The 17,313-nt window shown below is 38.7% G+C and overlaps 1 protein-coding gene across 2 annotated transcripts in view; it reads left to right on the top strand.

Annotated features, from left to right (window-relative positions):
* Positions 1 to 17,313, top strand: part of RUNX1T1 (RUNX1 partner transcriptional co-repressor 1) — a gene marked incomplete at its 5' end in the record, with an annotated part of 111,482 nt that overhangs the window by 92,950 nt on the left and 1,219 nt on the right. For both annotated transcript variants that reach the window (XM_084282890.1, XM_084282889.1), the window contains 3 exons: positions 1,596 to 1,664; positions 7,586 to 7,776; positions 17,053 to 17,313. The exon at positions 17,053 to 17,313 is cut by the window's right edge and continues 1,219 nt beyond it. In XM_084282890.1, the coding sequence (XP_084139016.1) occupies positions 1,596 to 1,664; positions 7,586 to 7,776; positions 17,053 to 17,313 (521 nt within the window). The remainder of the gene's footprint in view (positions 1 to 1,595; positions 1,665 to 7,585; positions 7,777 to 17,052) is intronic.

Here is a 17,313-nt window from a genome sequence, read left to right as displayed (position 1 = left end):
GAAGCCCTCTATCACGTCAATTAAACCAATGTAAATAGTTAGCTGTTCTTGCACAAAACTTTATATACATACACCCATCATTTTGTGCTTGAGAGGTGTGAAATTCTGCCTATAAAAATCCATTTTTAGTGATAAACAGAAGAGCTGGGGAAATCCGCTCAGCTGCCTGTCATATGGGAAGATTCAATCTGCCCAGTTGGTGTCTGCAGATTCATGTGCTAGAAATTGTGTCTGTGGAGCAGCGGGCAGGGGTTGGGATTCCCTGCTGCCTGCGCAGCTGAAACTGCCCCTGTCATTTCCCCTTTGTTAGCCAGATGCCGTATTAAGCCTCCTCTTTTAATTTTCTAATTTTCTGTATCATACTCTATATAAACAGTACTGAACGCATATCCATAGTGGTATAAAAAACACTGCAAAGCCTAATGATTCAGCCTTTACCATCAGAAAGGATACTTTTCCACCAAGTAATCTAAAAATAAATTTAATATACAAAAATGAATATAATTAATAAAAATTAAAAGAATCTTTTAAATGCTTTTATTCTGATTCAAAATCAGGCATCAAAGAAGATGTTGGATTTCGATCAAAATATCTAAAAAAGATGCAAAACCTTTCTAATGTAATTAAGTTATTTTGACAATTGAGTTCTATCACATAGGCAGTAGTGAATCTATCTGCATTTTTAAAAACATTTCTCTTATCTTACTTTGAAATACAGTTGATCAGGTTTTAAATTATATTTGTATTTGAAAAGAGCAGCTTTTCATCTGCTGAGAATCTGTATGCTGAATTTCAGGCCAAAGTGAGTTTTTTTCCTGCTTTGTCTGATCTTGTGGCTTTGAAGTCAGCATGGACGGGATCTTGCTGATTTCAGAGTTCTTAGGCTCATGCCCAGAGGTTAAACCCTTGGAAAAAAAGGAGAGGAGGGGGCAAGAGCTGTCAAAATGTGATTGAAATATATGGGTGAGTTATGAGCTCCAGCTCCCGTGAGGTTGCTGGGTGTGTGTATGTAGGCGCTTAACCTAAAGTTAAAGGTTCTGTTTTCCAAAGTTGTGTGGCTACAGTTACCAACACAGGCTCAGATATAGCAAAGCATATCTTTGAACATATAGAAACACCCCTTTCTTTTTCTGTGGACAGTTTATTTGATGGCTGGATTGACATCTCGGCTTTTATCTCTGCTCGTCAGTAGCCAGACAGACCAGAAGTGCCAAATGCGGGCTGCTGTCCTCTTTCTTCTTTCTTTTCATAAACATAATTACAAAGGATGAAGCATGTCACTCCCTCAGTCAGTCTCACAAAGCCAGCTTTAAAAGCATGGAAACTGTCATATAGAGTTGACTTGAAACACTGTAAAATAAAAATAAAGCGAATGAGTCTCAGCTTGGCTTAAGATGACATGTCTGAGCCCTCAATGTCAATCTGGTCTATGTGAAATTCCTGAGTGACTGACTGCCACAGTGCCCTTCTTATTTCACGTAAAGAAAAACTTTATGTGATTTTTGCCTGAGCAATAAGTAAAGGGAAAAGGTATTTCTCGACAAACGTTGCTTACCATGCTCTTTCTTTTTCCCTCTGCTTCCCCCACCCCGCAGAATCGCATCGGGAATTCCTTCACAGGCCTGCATCTGGATATGTGCCAGAGGAGATCTGGAAGAAAGCTGGTAAGAACTGTTTAAAAACACGAGCTTAGTATTCTGGCAGCTGTGTGCAGTTGTTAACGCACTGATGTGAGGAATAAAAAAAAGAAAGGGTTTACTAGTAACAAGAAGAAATTGTATTTAATAATCTTAAACTGGAACTGATCAGAACATGAAATAATCTTTATAATGGAAGCATCTGCTGCTATAGTTAAGGGGCTATCAGTGCTTCCATTACAGACCCCTTTTTTCAAGGGTTATAATGGTTTCAGGCTGAAACTTGATATGCTAAGGTTTCAATCTGTTAGCAATTTAAAAAAATGCTTTTGTGGATTTTTTTTTTAATCTTCAGTGTTCTTACCTAGCTAAGGTAAGAATTCCTGAAATGGGGGGGGGGGGGGGGGGAGAAAAAGTGTACCTGTTAAGGAAAAAACCTTTAGATATGCAGTGTAGCCATTCTTAATTTCAAAAAGCAATTGTGATCATCAGCCCCAAGTGAAGTCTGGGTTCATAAATGTGGTAAGCGTTCAAATGAGCAAAGAAGGTTGTGTGTCAGCTGGTCCTGGTGGTTGCGTGGACATTCATGGTCCCCGAGGTTGAAAAGCACCATGGGCAGGTGTTGTGGTTGTGCTGAGTTTTCTTCAATACTTTGAAACTGCCTGAGCAGAGGAGTTTCCTGCTGAGGATCCTCTTATGGTGCTGCAGCCAAGCATTTGCACTTTCACCGTTGATATTAGAGCTTCCTTGTTTTCAGAGGGGTCAGGAGTTGGCTCTTGAACTAGAACTAGTAGTTGAGCTTCTACTCGCACATGTCCCAACACACATGCACTCATTGACAAAGAGAGCTTCTGAACACCTTTACAGCCATGTACTGCAGCTGCCTGAGCAGGATTAATGATTAAATGGCAAATATACAGCATTTTTGATACTCTCAAATGTCCTGTAACTGGTGGATGTATTGTAGACTAGATGCAGAACACACAAATGGCATAATGTTGTATCAGACAAGAAGTTGTGTTGTTTGTGTAGCATGGGTTTATCATTTACAGTCAACATTTTTCAATGTGGAAATTAGTATTTTTGGATCTGCTGTAGTTTCTATGAAAAATAATGAAATTACTACAACTTTTTCATTTGTCCAAGAATCATGTATCCTTTGTAACTCAATTCTGTTTTATGCCCAAAGTATTTTTCAGAGTTTGTTTTGCCATATTTATGTTAACATCTTAAATGAAAAAAAAAAAAAAAAAAAAGTGCAGTCCCAGGAAACCTTACAGAGAAACATTATGCATGGGAATTTCAGGAATTTGATTTCTCTTGCAATATCCAGGTTTTGATGTTATTTGGCATATCAGGCCGTTTCTGACTCCAACAGAAGAAAAAAAAAATCTTCATAAGCTAGCATACAAGTTAAATGAAGCTTTTGGCCTGAATTATAAAACTGGATGTGCATCCGCATCATGTTTATCCAAATATGGTAGTATAAAGGAAATGAGACATGTCATATAGTGAACAATTATGTCATCAGTTATTCTGAAACATTTTTTTTTGTTTGGACCCTTTTCTGGACTCTATTTTCATGCTGATGTGGCTTTCAGTCAGATTCCCTTTATTAAGGGTGTCTGTGAACTGGAGAAGAAAAAAATCTGACCTGCTACAGGATGCTACCCATATCTGTTACTAACAGTAGTAAAATATCGAAAGACATAATGCTTTTAATAAATCATTGGCCTTCATTTTCAAGTGTGCACTGAAGCTGGAGATCTCCCCAGTTTCATAAGCAGTTCAGGGCAGTAAAAGTGCAATTCAGTGCCTGTAAGAACAGGCCTCTAATGCCATTTGAGATGCTGTGTAGTTTCCTGGCTGGGCTGCAACTGCCAGTCTAGAAGGCTGCAAATCTCTCACAAGTCATTTCTGCTAGCTCAGTGTGGATATCTTGGTGTCTCAAATGGCCATAAAGACCGATGTGTAGACAGCAGAATTAAGTGTAAAAAGCCTGATTGAGAAGCTGAATCCATTGAACTGAAAGAACTTGGCACAAAAACAGTTAATAAGCAACCCCAAAATCATCTGAACCAGCAAATCATGTGTAAAAGGGATTCACTTTAAACTTTTGGAGATTGATAGACTCCAGTGAAATTCTTTAAGTATACCAAGTTGAGCACATACTTTTGTGATTGTTGGAGCAAGCACGTAGCACTCATCACCTTGTAAATTAAAGCCATGTGAACCCAATTAAGTTTCATACGTCAATGGAAAAGAAAGTCATCAGTGTCCTTATTAATGACATTAAATAATAGTTATGCAGATGAGGAATCCAAGCCACATTCCCAGTATCCTCAGTAGTCAAGAGTAAGGCAGGAATGTAAAGAGGGCTAGTCGGATCAGAGTTTGGATGACTTGCTTCATGAAAATACTTATTCCTCTTAATTAAATATTGAGGTGATCCCAGGCCCTTTATGGGTTACTGACTTAGCTTCTTTCAGTTTAATGGGGAGACTATCTTCCAGACATTCCCTGTCACATGGCAGTCCAGATGGAAGTGCTGGAATAACCAAAAAGGCATGGGAATACCATGGGAATAGCATACAAAGACAGTGAAACTTCTGCGTGTTCGCCAGGGTACTCCTGAGAAAGAAATTACACGTTTTGCGATGTGAAGGTGAGATAACTCAAGTCACCAACTCCCAGTGGCCTTCTTTGATAGGGTCAGCCTGAGAGGGAGGTGATTCAAATGTCACGGTGACGGTGCCTCATCCTTGTCCATCACCTTTTCTTTTCTCATGGTGTGGTTCATTTTCTCATGAGTGTGCCTATGATGTGAGGGAGGTGCCCAGGAGCTGCCATCATCATGTCAAGTTACATATGTCATCATGTCAGGTTACATACGGAAGTGAATGATGAGTTGTGGAAGTGAAGGAACATTTCAGCTGAATTCTGAAAAAAAAAAAAGACAAGGGATTTTAGAGCAAGAATGCTTAGCAGTAATTGGAAAATGGAGGTAACATCTTAGATATTTAGTTTAAAAACCTACTTTAAAAACCTATTGGTTCAAGTTTTCTTATATTTGAATCTAATCTAATCTAATCTGTTTTCTGGAAAAGGAGCGGCATTCTGTAGTGCTTGATAGCTCAAAATCGTCATGGCAAACAAAATCTACTTCACTATCAGTCATAACTTTTCCTCCACAAATATTACAGTTTTTATTCTTATCTGAAACTAAAATGCCTGTATTCTATGGCTAAGAAATACCTGTAGGTACTGGAAAAATATCTTTTAAGGAGATGTGGGCAAAATCAATGATAGTAAATTTTGTCTATTTTTAATAAATTGGGTGACATGAGTTGGATGTCATGAGTCGCAATATTGAAATCATGTGACCAAAAAGCACTGTAGTTTAACTCTTTGCCTTCATTTTCAGTATATCACTGCACAAATTATCATTACACAAATTTTGCTGTTAAAGCTAATGGAAATACTGAAGTCCAGTCCATAGTTTATGCCAATTAAAATATAGAATCCCTTTTCCTTCAACATATGGGCTCATATGTACTTGTAGCACCTTCACACACTCAGAAGCTTTGCAAAAAAAACATGACATAGAATATAAGGTTCAATTTTTATATTTAGACTGAAAAGAAGTAGATTATTTAGGATTAAAAGCTATGCAAATAGAAGTCTTTGTAAAATGTTGGGGTGCTCTGCTTCCAGATTAAACTAATAGATCAAACTGTCATTTCTAACCACTGGAAACATTTCAGCATTAGATTAAGTTATGTGATATAATGAAAGTGCATCATACCATACAAAGATAACTTCTATTCCATAATAAATATCAGCAAGAATACAGATTTTCTCTAAGAAATCTACTTTGTTAATAACTGCAGTTCATAGATGCAAAACGTCTGTATTTAAGTTGCCTCATTTTTATGAAAAAGGTAATAAAATTGCATCTGTATGTTTGCCTGTGTATATTTCTTTTCTCACGATCAGTGAATGTTTGCAGTTGGTAATAAATATTCAAGCACCTTGCAAATGTCCTACCAATTCCCTTTGCTGATCTGTGTGTGCCTGTGGGACTAGAATAGGAATGCATAATTTAAATATAAATTGCCTGATTTGCATATACAATTAGTCTAGCTGCAGCTTTGATCGTAAGCAAAAATTATTGTCCTGTATTGCCACTTAGATAGAATTTTAATTCACCTTGAATATTCAAAGTAAATTAAGCCTTGGCTGTATGGTTGACGGGTATGATTTTTTCCTCTCCTGAGGCTTTCCCCTAAACAACATTTATGGTAGGGTAATATAAGGGCATATTTTCAGCCTCATAAAAATAAAGGCATAAGTTTTATCTCTTAATTCCCCCCATCCCCACCCCCAAAAACTTCAGTTGAAACATCTCTCACAGACATACGCACACGGAGCACACACAACAAATAATATAACTCTTCTTTCATTTTAATTAATGCAATTTTAGTCAGTACATGGCTTTAAAATGTATCTATTGCAATTGTACTTGGCTTAATAACTGAAAATGGAAACTTCATGTAGTGACTTAAAATAATAAATGCAGAGCTATGAGACATCAAAACTCAAGGCAGTTTCTGACTTAATATCTGTATGGAAGAGTTAGGTCTACATACATGTGCATACACAAATACATTTGATGGAGCCTCCGAACTCAAACCCTTAACACAGTTGTAATACTTAAATTTTAATCTACAGTAATTTTTTTTATTAGAAATCTATGTTTTTAATTAAACAGAACATTTAATTAAGGTGGTTTTTAAGTGGATGAAACAATTAAGTGCAAACACTTGAATGAAACATGTCATAATTAGTTTTAATAGAGTGTTAATTGGTACTGGGTTTGCCAAGTTAATAATTACTGCTTATTAAATTTTCAATTAATCATTGTCATTTTGCTTTGAATAAAGATGAAAATTAGATAAACTAATTCAGGGGGAGGATGGTTTCCTTGTTAATTAGAGCAGTTAATTAAAAAAAAAAAAAAAAAAAAAAAGAAATTACTTGTTTTAGTTGTCAATTAAAAGACTGTTCATTAGTAAAATCTTTGCATTCTTCCTGCATCAAAACCCAAATAACTAATTTGTGACAATTCATGTTTTCTGGAATAAAAGATATGACATAAGTATATAGTGAAGAAACAGCTCATAGCGACTTAGTTATTTTACAAAAACATTAGCCTTTGTATATAATGAAGCACTGTGCCCTGGCTCAGTTTTAATTGTGCACCAGAGTCTTGTTGGCTTTGGTGTGCTCAAGGGCTCTGCAGCGTCAGGAAGTCAAGTCTTTGCCGTGTAAACAACAGTGTGCAGAGGAGATCAATAGGTCAAAGGAATGTTCATAAACAAATGTTAATTCTGACTTGTAAAATTATATGTCCAGGAAAAGATATTAGACCAATGTTTTTTTTTTTTTTTTTAAATAAAACCTTGGGTGTTTCATATATTTAGTTTTTACATAGAGAAAAAAAAATAAAACAACCATAGTGACTGAATCCTATCTTAATTTCCAAAGCTTAAAGATACCATTCTGAAAAAGTCTGTAGTAAGTCTTAAGTAATAATTTTTGCTGAACATATTCATCAATCTGGTGTGCTGCAAAACCAATTTTCCAAGTAAAATCACCCCAAAATAATGCACCAGCAATCTGAAATGTCTGTACCTACTGAAGTACTAACTGTGAATCAAAATAGCAAGAATCAACACAAGTGTTAGAGATTTCTGAGAGCCTTGGTGATGGGGAAGTAAAGAAGCATCAGGGTGGTCTTGAAGAGTCTCGAGGAATCAGGTTCATCCTGGTCCTTCTTACCATGAAGACACAATACAGTAGCCTAGCTGATGCATTTTGTGCATTACTTTTGCATAGCCCTATGTCAAACATCCTGTGCTGATGAGGATTTCTTCCCTCCTTTGTAGAGGAAGCTGTCAATGAAGTTAAACGTCAGGCAATGGCCGAGTTGCAGAAGGCAGTGTCAGAGGCCGAGCGGAAAGCTCACGACATGATCACTTCCGAGAGAGCTAAAATGGAGCGCACTGTTGCCGAAGCCAAGCGCCAGGCTGCAGAGGATGCACTAGCTGTTATCAATCAGCAGGAGGATTCAAGCGAGGTAAGTAAGGTCTCTGATGGACAAGCACCTCTCTATCCAAGTGCATTCACTAGCTAGTAGCGCCATGTTAGGTTGTTTTTGTCAGAGCTTGAACCTTCTTTGTCTCCTCTGATGAAAAATTAGTGATAGCTGCTGTTTGGAGGGGTGGAGAATTTGTATTGAGTCTTCTCAAGTATTTTAATGGCTTCATCTGAGTTCAAAAATATGCGAACCATTGCAATACTGGAGGAAAATAGGATCTGTACAATAACCTGTAACAGGAAACAGGATGACATGAGGCTGTCATCAACCTTAGGTGTACCTGAGCTTGCTTAAATCTACATGGCACAGGCTATTCATGTGACATGAGGAGTTCAGTGCCTGCTATTAACTATTTGCACATTCTCACTGGATGTATATTACAGGCACATGCAGAGCTCCAAATTTTCTTGTGTACATGGTCATCTGAGCCGAAAATAGCTAAAGACTTGAGCTGCAGTGACACCTCCTAACTGATGTTAAGGACTACATATAATGTATGTTTCTCTTCTAATTTAGCATTTCAGTAGCTTTATTTTCAAGCTCTTCAAACTGCTGATACTGAGTTGATAACAAGAGTATATGGTAGAAAATATTTCATGTTCAGATCTAATTTAAACAAAAACAAAACAAACAAAGAAACAAAACAAAACAAAACAAAAAACACAACACAACAGTCGTTTATGAGATTGTAGAGCAAAGTAGCTAAAAGCTTTTCTGGGGAATGCATTGGGTGTAGAAGCTATTAGTAAAAGTTCCTGTAGGACAGAAATGAATGTGGATTTACAAGTGTTTCCTTAATTTGAATGTGTTAATTTGACTGCAGGGTATATTTAAGAGTTGAGGAGTGGGCAAACAGTATTTGGAAGGAAGAAAAATAAACTGAAACAGCAACAGAGTGTAAAACAAGAATAAGCATGTTAAGCCCTGATTTACTTTCAAACCTGAGTGTGGGAGCCTTGAACTTCTGCGGTATAGGGGACACAGCAGCACCAACAGCAGGAAGCTGGGAGTGAAAGACCAGGGTGTGTTTTACCAGTGCTGCAGAATTTTGCATCCATTACAGACAAATAATAATGTCCTAGGTTAAAATTGCCTTTAAAGACAGACATGACACAAATTACACCAGGTATTTCTATATAATCTTTGTTTCTTAAGGCCACTGAAATGAAAGGACATTACTTTCATAGCCTATTTACTGTTCCTGTACTGAGATCTTGTCTATAGTAAAAATACTTTTTAATATAAGTTCTAAATTGCAGGCAGTTGGAAAAATAACTGATAGCAGTACCTGTTGTGTGGTATTATGTATTAGTGTACATTACTGTCAAAGCACTTTTCCTGGATTGTATGGGTCACGTTGTAGAAGAGTGACTTAAGCTGAAAGATGCAGATTAGGTAGCTGAAACATGCTGAGAAAACTGGCAAAAGTCATGAGCAGATAAGCCAGTGGCATGCTGCAGTATGCATCCATAATTTGTGGGAGCGTAAGATTTTAATTCATACCAGGCTTCTCTGGAGATGAAAGACCATTGTGGGATCACTGAATGCCCAAAGTTTCTCCTTAATGTGTAGCAGATGAATAACAAGGAGACAAAAGGAATTGATTTTCAGCATCTGAAAGTTTCTCAGGAAGAAAGGGACCAGGAGAAGTATATGTACCCTTTAAGTATTAACTGTTCCATTGCAGATTAAATGAGACATAAATTCAATTTATTGGCATTTTGTATCTGAGATATTCAAGGACATTTTTCGTACACTGTGTTCATAGAAAGGACATTTGTCTGACTTAGCATCATTAAAGAGCTATCATTTTATGTGTGTATATTTACAAGAGATTCCCATTATCAAAACCAAAATTCCAAAGGTAAATGCCTCAGAGGAAATTGCAAATTAAATCCATTTAGTGAACTGATGTAGTGTAGGCAGGATAGATGAAGGCCTTATGTGCCAGTGCATACAGCCCATTCTTCCACAAGTAAATTCATATCCAGACTCATTTGTGTGCTGTAATTCACTCCTGAGCAGTCATAGCTCTGGAAAAGGCTGTATGACAACAGACATCTTAACTTCATCTTTAGAAGAAGTGCTTACGAGGTTGTTCACTTCTTGGAACCAGAACTTTAAAAGAGGACAAATAATTCTTTTAATTTCATTCTAATGAAATATGACTCATAGGGTTACAGATGTTCTCAGAGCTGTTCATAGTCGAGGAGGATACAAGCCTTCTGAACCTAGACAAAACTACATACTTAGGACCTATTTAGTAGCCTAATCCTGCAGCTTTCACTCTGGTGGTCATAAATGGCACATCAGGGTGGCTTTTTTGAGAAGTAAAACGCAGGTTTTAATAGATGTCAGTGTTTACAGGTGCCTGGTTAATTCTGAAGGCAGATGACAATGGTACTTTATAGCTAAATGTGTACAGTTTTTATTGGTACATCTTCAACTTCCAACTATGGCAAACTCCAACCAAGTAGGTAATGCTTCCCACAACTACCTGCCTGTTGACTTAGGCTGTCTTTATTTATTTATTTATTTATTTATTTATTTATTTTTAATAACACATGGAAAAATGGACCAGTCTTTTCCATCATCTTTGAGGACAGGAGATCAATTTGTTAGTGTCTGAGAAGTGTCTCTTTGGAGAAGGGACCCTGTGTTTGTTGGGGCTGAGGAATAGAACTTTACGTTTACTAGAGTGTTCATTGTCTTTCAGTCCCTCTGTGAATATTCCTTTTCATTTGTCTGAGTTGTCTCCATAAACCTTTCTGTTTACAAAGCTATTTACAACTTTCAGCTGTACTCTGTAAATATGTATTTCCAGGACTAGAATGGTTTCAAGTACGAGGGCACTCTAGTAGCAGCTCCTGAAGTCTTAGAAGCATAGAGGAAGGTAGAGCACCCCTGCTTATCCTTGGTGAGATAATACTCCAAGGCCTGCAAGAGAGCTTAGTATAGGCTGCTATACAACCTCTGTGCAGTTCCTGACAGCATATTTCTCCCACGGGTGTCATTTGTTCTTTTGGCTGTGGAAACTATGGATGGAGATGGGAATTTGGCACCACATTTCTAATGTTTCTGATATAAATTTCATCTGCTACAGCCACTCCCTGTCTGTTGGCAAGTTTTCTCTCTTCCAGCTCTTCATTTGTTATTTAGTAAAATGCAGCCTGGACCTAGCTGAGGTTTCTTGGAGCTGTTTTTGTCTGAGGACTTTGGGCCATGATTTCTATTGCAGTCTGCTCTGGAGCCCAGAACAATATCTGGGCCTAGGACTCTAGATTTTTGTAATTATTGTTTTTTTAAGATGACGTGTAGTGTCCTCTTCCAAGACCTTTCAGAGGTTTCACATATGTGTGTATATGTGTCTGTATATTTGGAACCAGAAAAAGTGGCTTCCATGACTGAAAAAAACAAACAAACAAAAACACAAAACAAACAAACAAAAAAAATTACAGTTGACATGTGGAGCTGACCAGAGCAATCTCACCAGATTTTACTGGCCTCAGTGTCTGTACATTTACTTTTTGAAGATTTCCACAGTTTCTCAGCATAAGCTCTTGCAACTGACTAGAGCATTTTCATTATTTTCTGTAATCACAATGAGAGATTGGTTAAGGACCAGTGAACAGAGCACACTGATGTTGGAAAGCAAAAGAACAAGAGAAGGCCTACCTGTCAGCATAACTGTTCCTGAACCACAAATTATTTCTTTACCAGTTTCTTACAGTTGCTTGACAAAAGATGACCCATTCATCAGTAGTTGACTTGGCTAAGTACAGAAACATGTGTGAGCAGCCTACTCTTTAATGACTGCTGTGCTTGCTTTGGCTGCAATGTACTGTTGTGCAAATCAATTTTAATAGTAAGGGTGAACAGCTTTGCAAAGAGACTGGCTGCCCAGATTGTAGGGGGAAGGGCAGGGGGAGAATTAAAACATCTGTCTTTCTGCTCTGGTATAAAATGCCACTGAAAAATCTGACAGTCAGTGTTCTTCCTCACTTTTAGTAGGGTGGGGGCTGGGGACAGCAAAGGAGCACAAATGTTTCGTTTCTCTCTACTTAAAGCAGATGCTGACATCTGCTCAGATAAAACAAGTATGTAACTGGTCCAACACTGCTTTTAAGAGACGTGTAATGTTAAGGCTTGTTTACATTGAAGCAGCTTATGTTGTATGTGAACATCACACTTACCTGACATTTTGAAGACAGCTGGGCTCAATCTCTGCTGACCAATCCATTGAGACCAGGACTGTGCCAGCAAACCTGACTCTGAGCATCAGATGCTGTGATATAGGCAAGCCCTATTTTCTGGGCTGACATTGAATTTATGCATGTCAGCTAATGTTTAATTTTTTTTTTTTCTTTTTTTTTTTTCTTGTCTGGGCATCTCTTAGAAACCAGCAGTTCATTCTCTGCACTGGTAGGTGATACAGAGGCACCAGAGCCATGAGTTCTAGATTAATGAGTCTAGATGTGATGTGAACACTGGCACTGTCCCAGGCTGTCTAGCCAGCTTGCCACATCCCTTCAATATGATTCTCTACACTTGTGTCTTCAGGATGCAGCTTCTCCATGCTAGCTTGTATGAACACAGGTATACTGCACACAATAAACAGTAGCTTGGGTAAGCCTTGACTGTTTGGTGATAGGGCTAACTCTATTAGAAATATCTAAAGCCTTGAATGTCTTTGTAAGGAGTACTGCATTTAGAAGTACCATGGGAATTTCCAAAGAATGTGTTTCCCCTTCTAAAAGGTCTTTGATAGAATCAGTCCTCATTTATGCCACTGTAGTTTCAGTGATCTCTAGATTCTTTCTCTTCTGGTTAGCAGCGATTGAGTGTTGAATGCCATGGGCCTTGAAGAACCTGGAAAAAATCCGTGCTTCTTTTCCTGGTAAACTGTGGAAAACCAGAATTTGTCAAAAATGACAAAGCAGTGTTTGATACTGCATTATGGCATTTCAGAGTTCATCATCTCTTAGACATGTCAAGGTCCTCAAGGTCCTTTTTATTTTTTCCCCTTTCTTTCTTTAAACCAGCTCTACTCTGAGTCTCAGACAGAGGTGTCAGAGAAAAGCAAATGCCCAACTGTGGTTAAATGTTTCAGAGATTAAAGTGATGGGATGGGCAAAATTATTGACAAATATGTGTCCTGGTACTGGAGACCACAGAAATGGAGAGCATTTGTTTTGAGAATTTTCATGATGGCAAACAGAAGTTTCTGAGTTCTGTTGTTTGAAGATGGAAGCTTAAGTGGATGAGTATTAAGAGTCTGACCTAAGATAAGGCTTTGACCTAAGACTGATGTTCCTTGTCAGTTGAAAGAAGAGGATGAAATATGATCGGTGGCATAGATTCGGAGTGAGATTCCCATCTGGTGTAATTTAGCCCAATTTCATTGAATTAATCCATTTTCAGGGTAGTGAAGTTAAATTGAATTATGTAGTCTGAGAATCTGGCCTTTTGTATAACCTCACTGTTTCACAGGGAAATCAATTCAGAGTTAAACTATAATCCAGTCCTCTTCATAGTTTTAGCTACATCTGGAACTCTATAAAACACAAGCTGGAAGTGCAGTATAGTAAGTCTCTCCCCAAAGACAGAGAAAATAGACAGGAGAGGCTTTGAGAGATCCACTACTCTTTTTCCCAATGCATGATCAGCTGTAGCTGTGTTGTAACTGTAATATCCCTGTTTTGTCTGTGTTTTAGTGATGAAGATTCCCCAGTGCCTGTAGGGAATTTGTTCTATCCTTAATTTTTTTTTCATAACATCTCTTTCCAATTTCTCCTACAGTTGTTTTATCGTATTGTTTTTCCTGTTTATTCATGTAGATATGGTCATTGCCTGTCTCACTGTAGTAGCCTCTGAGATGTTTGGACACTACTGTAACCTCTTAGGCTGCCATCTCTCCTTAGGTTTAACAATCTCAGTTCCTTCAGTCTCTTCTCATAGTTTGTGTTTGTCTGATCCCTGATTATTCTGTCTGCCTTTCTTGTGTCTTATTTGCCTTATTTTATTTGCTGTATTTGAAGTGCATCATCCCAGCATGGACAGTATTCCAGGCTGGGCTTTACCAGCACTGGGAGGTAGTCTTAACTCAGGTGTCAAGCTGCCCATAGTCCCCTTCATATGTCCTGGTATATGATGTTTGCCACCTTGTCACCAACATGACATTGTGGTCTTCTGTTATCTGAGGTGCCGTGTATGCAGTTCAGCCTCTGTGATCCATTTTGTCCTTGCTTCGGGCTCGTACAGAAATACCTGCTTAGGCCTTATACCACCCTCTCAAACTTCCCAGGAGAGAAGATGCCTTGAGCACGGTCAATCCCATAGCGGGCTCAGCTCTGTCCACAATGTCTAGATCAATGGAGAACATGTGAACAGGGGTTTACCAAGTACAGCCCAGGCCATTAACCAGCATCTCGAGCTTGATTTTTCTTCAGTAGAATGTGGATTCTGAAGCTATCCTCCAGCAAGCAACATGAACAGAAAACATGCATTGCCAAGGCTTACAGTTCTTGATCCCTATTTCTATTGCTGTTTTTCACTGCTTATACATGGAAAGGAGCAGCCAGTGGTCACAGTGGTGAGGACTGTGTAGGACAGAGAGTTCTGTGTGTCAAATCCAGCTGCTATTGTACAAGCTTCTCGTGGTACATGTGCTTGTTTATGCTAATTTACACCATAGTAATTCTTACACGCAATAATTTGTTGCATAAATGTGAGCTGTAAAATTTATTTTGAAATTCTTGCATTTTATGTGCATTTATTCCCACAATTACATTAAAGCCGTAATGACCTGTTAAATTATAAATAATATGTGCAGTGGACAAAATCACATACTAGACAATGTAGGACACATTAAGTAAATCATGTAAGGAGCCAGTTTAGAGCTTTGTCACTTCATTAAAATCTTGCACTTATTTATCACTTTTCATGTTCTGCACAGGCTGATAGTTAACTGATGAGTATTCAAATAAAAAAAGCTGGACCTCTAACGTTAAAATTTAAATTTCTGTTTTCTGACATTAATACAGGCACTGTGGTAAGAAACTGAAATACTGTATGATGGCTCTGGGTCAGGTCTAGAAGTCAGTTCTGTCTGTGCAGATGTGCCTTCCCCACTAAGGGAAGCAAAATGAGGATGCTTCAGAAATTGGTCTGTATTAACTAAATATATTTCTGAATAGAAATAGTTTGCCATCCCCATAATAAACTAGAGCATGCACTTCACTGGTGCAGTAGGATCTCCATGAGGGAGGGATTCCTGCACCTGGGCAGTTCTGGTTGACTTCAGCATTTTTCCATGTGAGGAAAACTGCCTTTTCAGAAATGTCTGCATAGGGAGGCTTTGTACATGTGTATTTGTTTCCAGATTAGGGGATTAAAGGAAATATGGGTCAAGCCCAGGGATGGCAATTTAGCTGGAAACGAATAGCTAGAAGGTCAGTAAGTGTGGTGGTAGGTAGAAATCCTGTGCAAACACAGTTGGAGCAGAGTCACAGTGAGTTTACTGGATCACAGTGCAAGCATCAAGTTGGCAAAGTGAAACTTTCAGAAGTGCAATGCAACCTTTGAGAAATATTAGTGCAGCAAAAGAAGGAGAATCCAGGAATATCCACAATTTGTTGCCTTTCTGGTCAGTAGAAGGAGACATTGCATCTCTTTGAAAAGCCAATATTAGCTTGCCAGCATTTTTTGGTCCATGTGTATATATGTCTGTATGTGTACACGTTCATGTATGGTGTTCTAAATTACCCACAGTTATTCTTCACTGTGGGGATACAAGGTCTTTCAAAGAAAAGGTGTTCAAGAATAGTGCAGCTACCCATTTCCAGACGTGGCAGTGTGGCTTTACCTCTACAGCACTGGACAGAGTTTAAGCAAAATGAACCTGAAACAATGAATAATGAATCAAAACCAGGTGATGCCAGACAAGGAGTCTGAATTCCCGACATTTAAGTACCAGAAACATCTGTTTCTGTGTGTTGGTAATTCCACCTTTTTTTTTCTTAATGTTTTTAAAGATGGGAACAATTTTATGAATTAAAAAAAAAAAAAAGTAGAAAAAAAAAAGAAAAAAAGAATCCCCAACACATGTATTTGTAATTACCTGGTTTAGTCTGTATGTTTAATCAGTATGAATTGAGAATGCCATGTACATTTGATTTCAATCTCAAAGAGCAATTGAAAACTGGACAGTTACTCTTCCCCCATGTGCTTGTATGTGCCTGTGCCAAAAAAAAAAACCCTCTGACCAACCAACCAAGAAAGATCATAAAGGGGGAGGATGGAACTAAAACACGGATATTTTCTAAAGAAGCCACTTGACTCTGATTAAATGTCTAATTTCCTTAAAATATTGTTTTGGATTTAGGTCTTTGTTTGATTCTGAAATTGAGATTTTTTTTTAAATGTAGTTGAGGAATATCACTTAAAGATTGGCCGTTTTCCAGCATCCAGCTGGCATAGCTATAGAGTGTGTGAAAGTGAGTAGCATACATATTTTGAGTCACCATCCCTGGAGGTCTTTAAAAGATGTTTAGATGTAGAGCTTAGTGATATGGTTTAGTGGAGGACTGGTTAGTGTTAGGTCAGAGGTGGGACTAGGTGATCTTGGAGGTCTCTTCCAAACATGACAATTCTGTGATTCTGTGATATTCTGCAGTGGCTTCCCCATCCTGCCAAAGATTTAGGTTACAGCTTAACTATTCACTGCCAGAAGAGCCACTGAGTCCAGTGGCATTACTTAGATGATTAAAATCAAGGTTTTCCAGGGTTACCACGTCTTACCTTTGTGTTAGGTCGTTTGCTCACGTTCTTGCTTTGCACTATTGCCTCTCCATTTTTAGAGAAGCACTTTTGGGGACATGCGTTTTGTTATTTGGTTTAATACATCTGTTGGAGGAGCTATCTTAAGTTTTGCTGAGACTATGAGAACTGACTAGTAATTGGTGTGCTCTTAGTGACCAGACATGCGGGCATACCTGGGGTTTGCATTGCTAGCACTTGCAGGCAGCTGCTCGCACTCGTGCCCAGTCTCGGAGGGGCAGAGTCCTTCAGGTGGCTGGAGGTGCTGTGGAGGAGGTTCAGGTACCTAAGGCAGCATATAGTGATGCCTCAGCTGTTGGTTGACTCACAGGTGACTTGGCAAATGATTGACTCATAGCTCCTTATAGTTGTTTTTAAGATAAAAATTAGGACACTAACTAATTTCTGCCATCTCTCCCCCTCCTCTTTTGCTTCTAGAGTTGCTGGAACTGTGGCCGGAAAGCTAGTGAAACCTGCAGTGGTTGCAACACAGCACGATACTGTGGCTCGTTTTGCCAGCATAAGGACTGGGAGAAGCACCATCACATCTGTGGACAGACACTCCAAGCCCAGCAGCAAGGAGAGACACCAGCAGTGAGCTCCTCCGTGACGCCCAGCAGCGGGGCTGGGAGCCCCATTGACACTCCACCAGCAGCCACTCCTAGGTCCACCACCCCGGGAACCCCGTCCACCATAGAG

Source organism: Netta rufina, assembly GCF_964035555.1.
Source record: "Netta rufina genome assembly, chromosome: 2".
NCBI lineage: Eukaryota > Metazoa > Chordata > Aves > Anseriformes > Anatidae > Netta > Netta rufina.
This window is presented reverse-complemented; position numbering and strand designations above follow the sequence as displayed.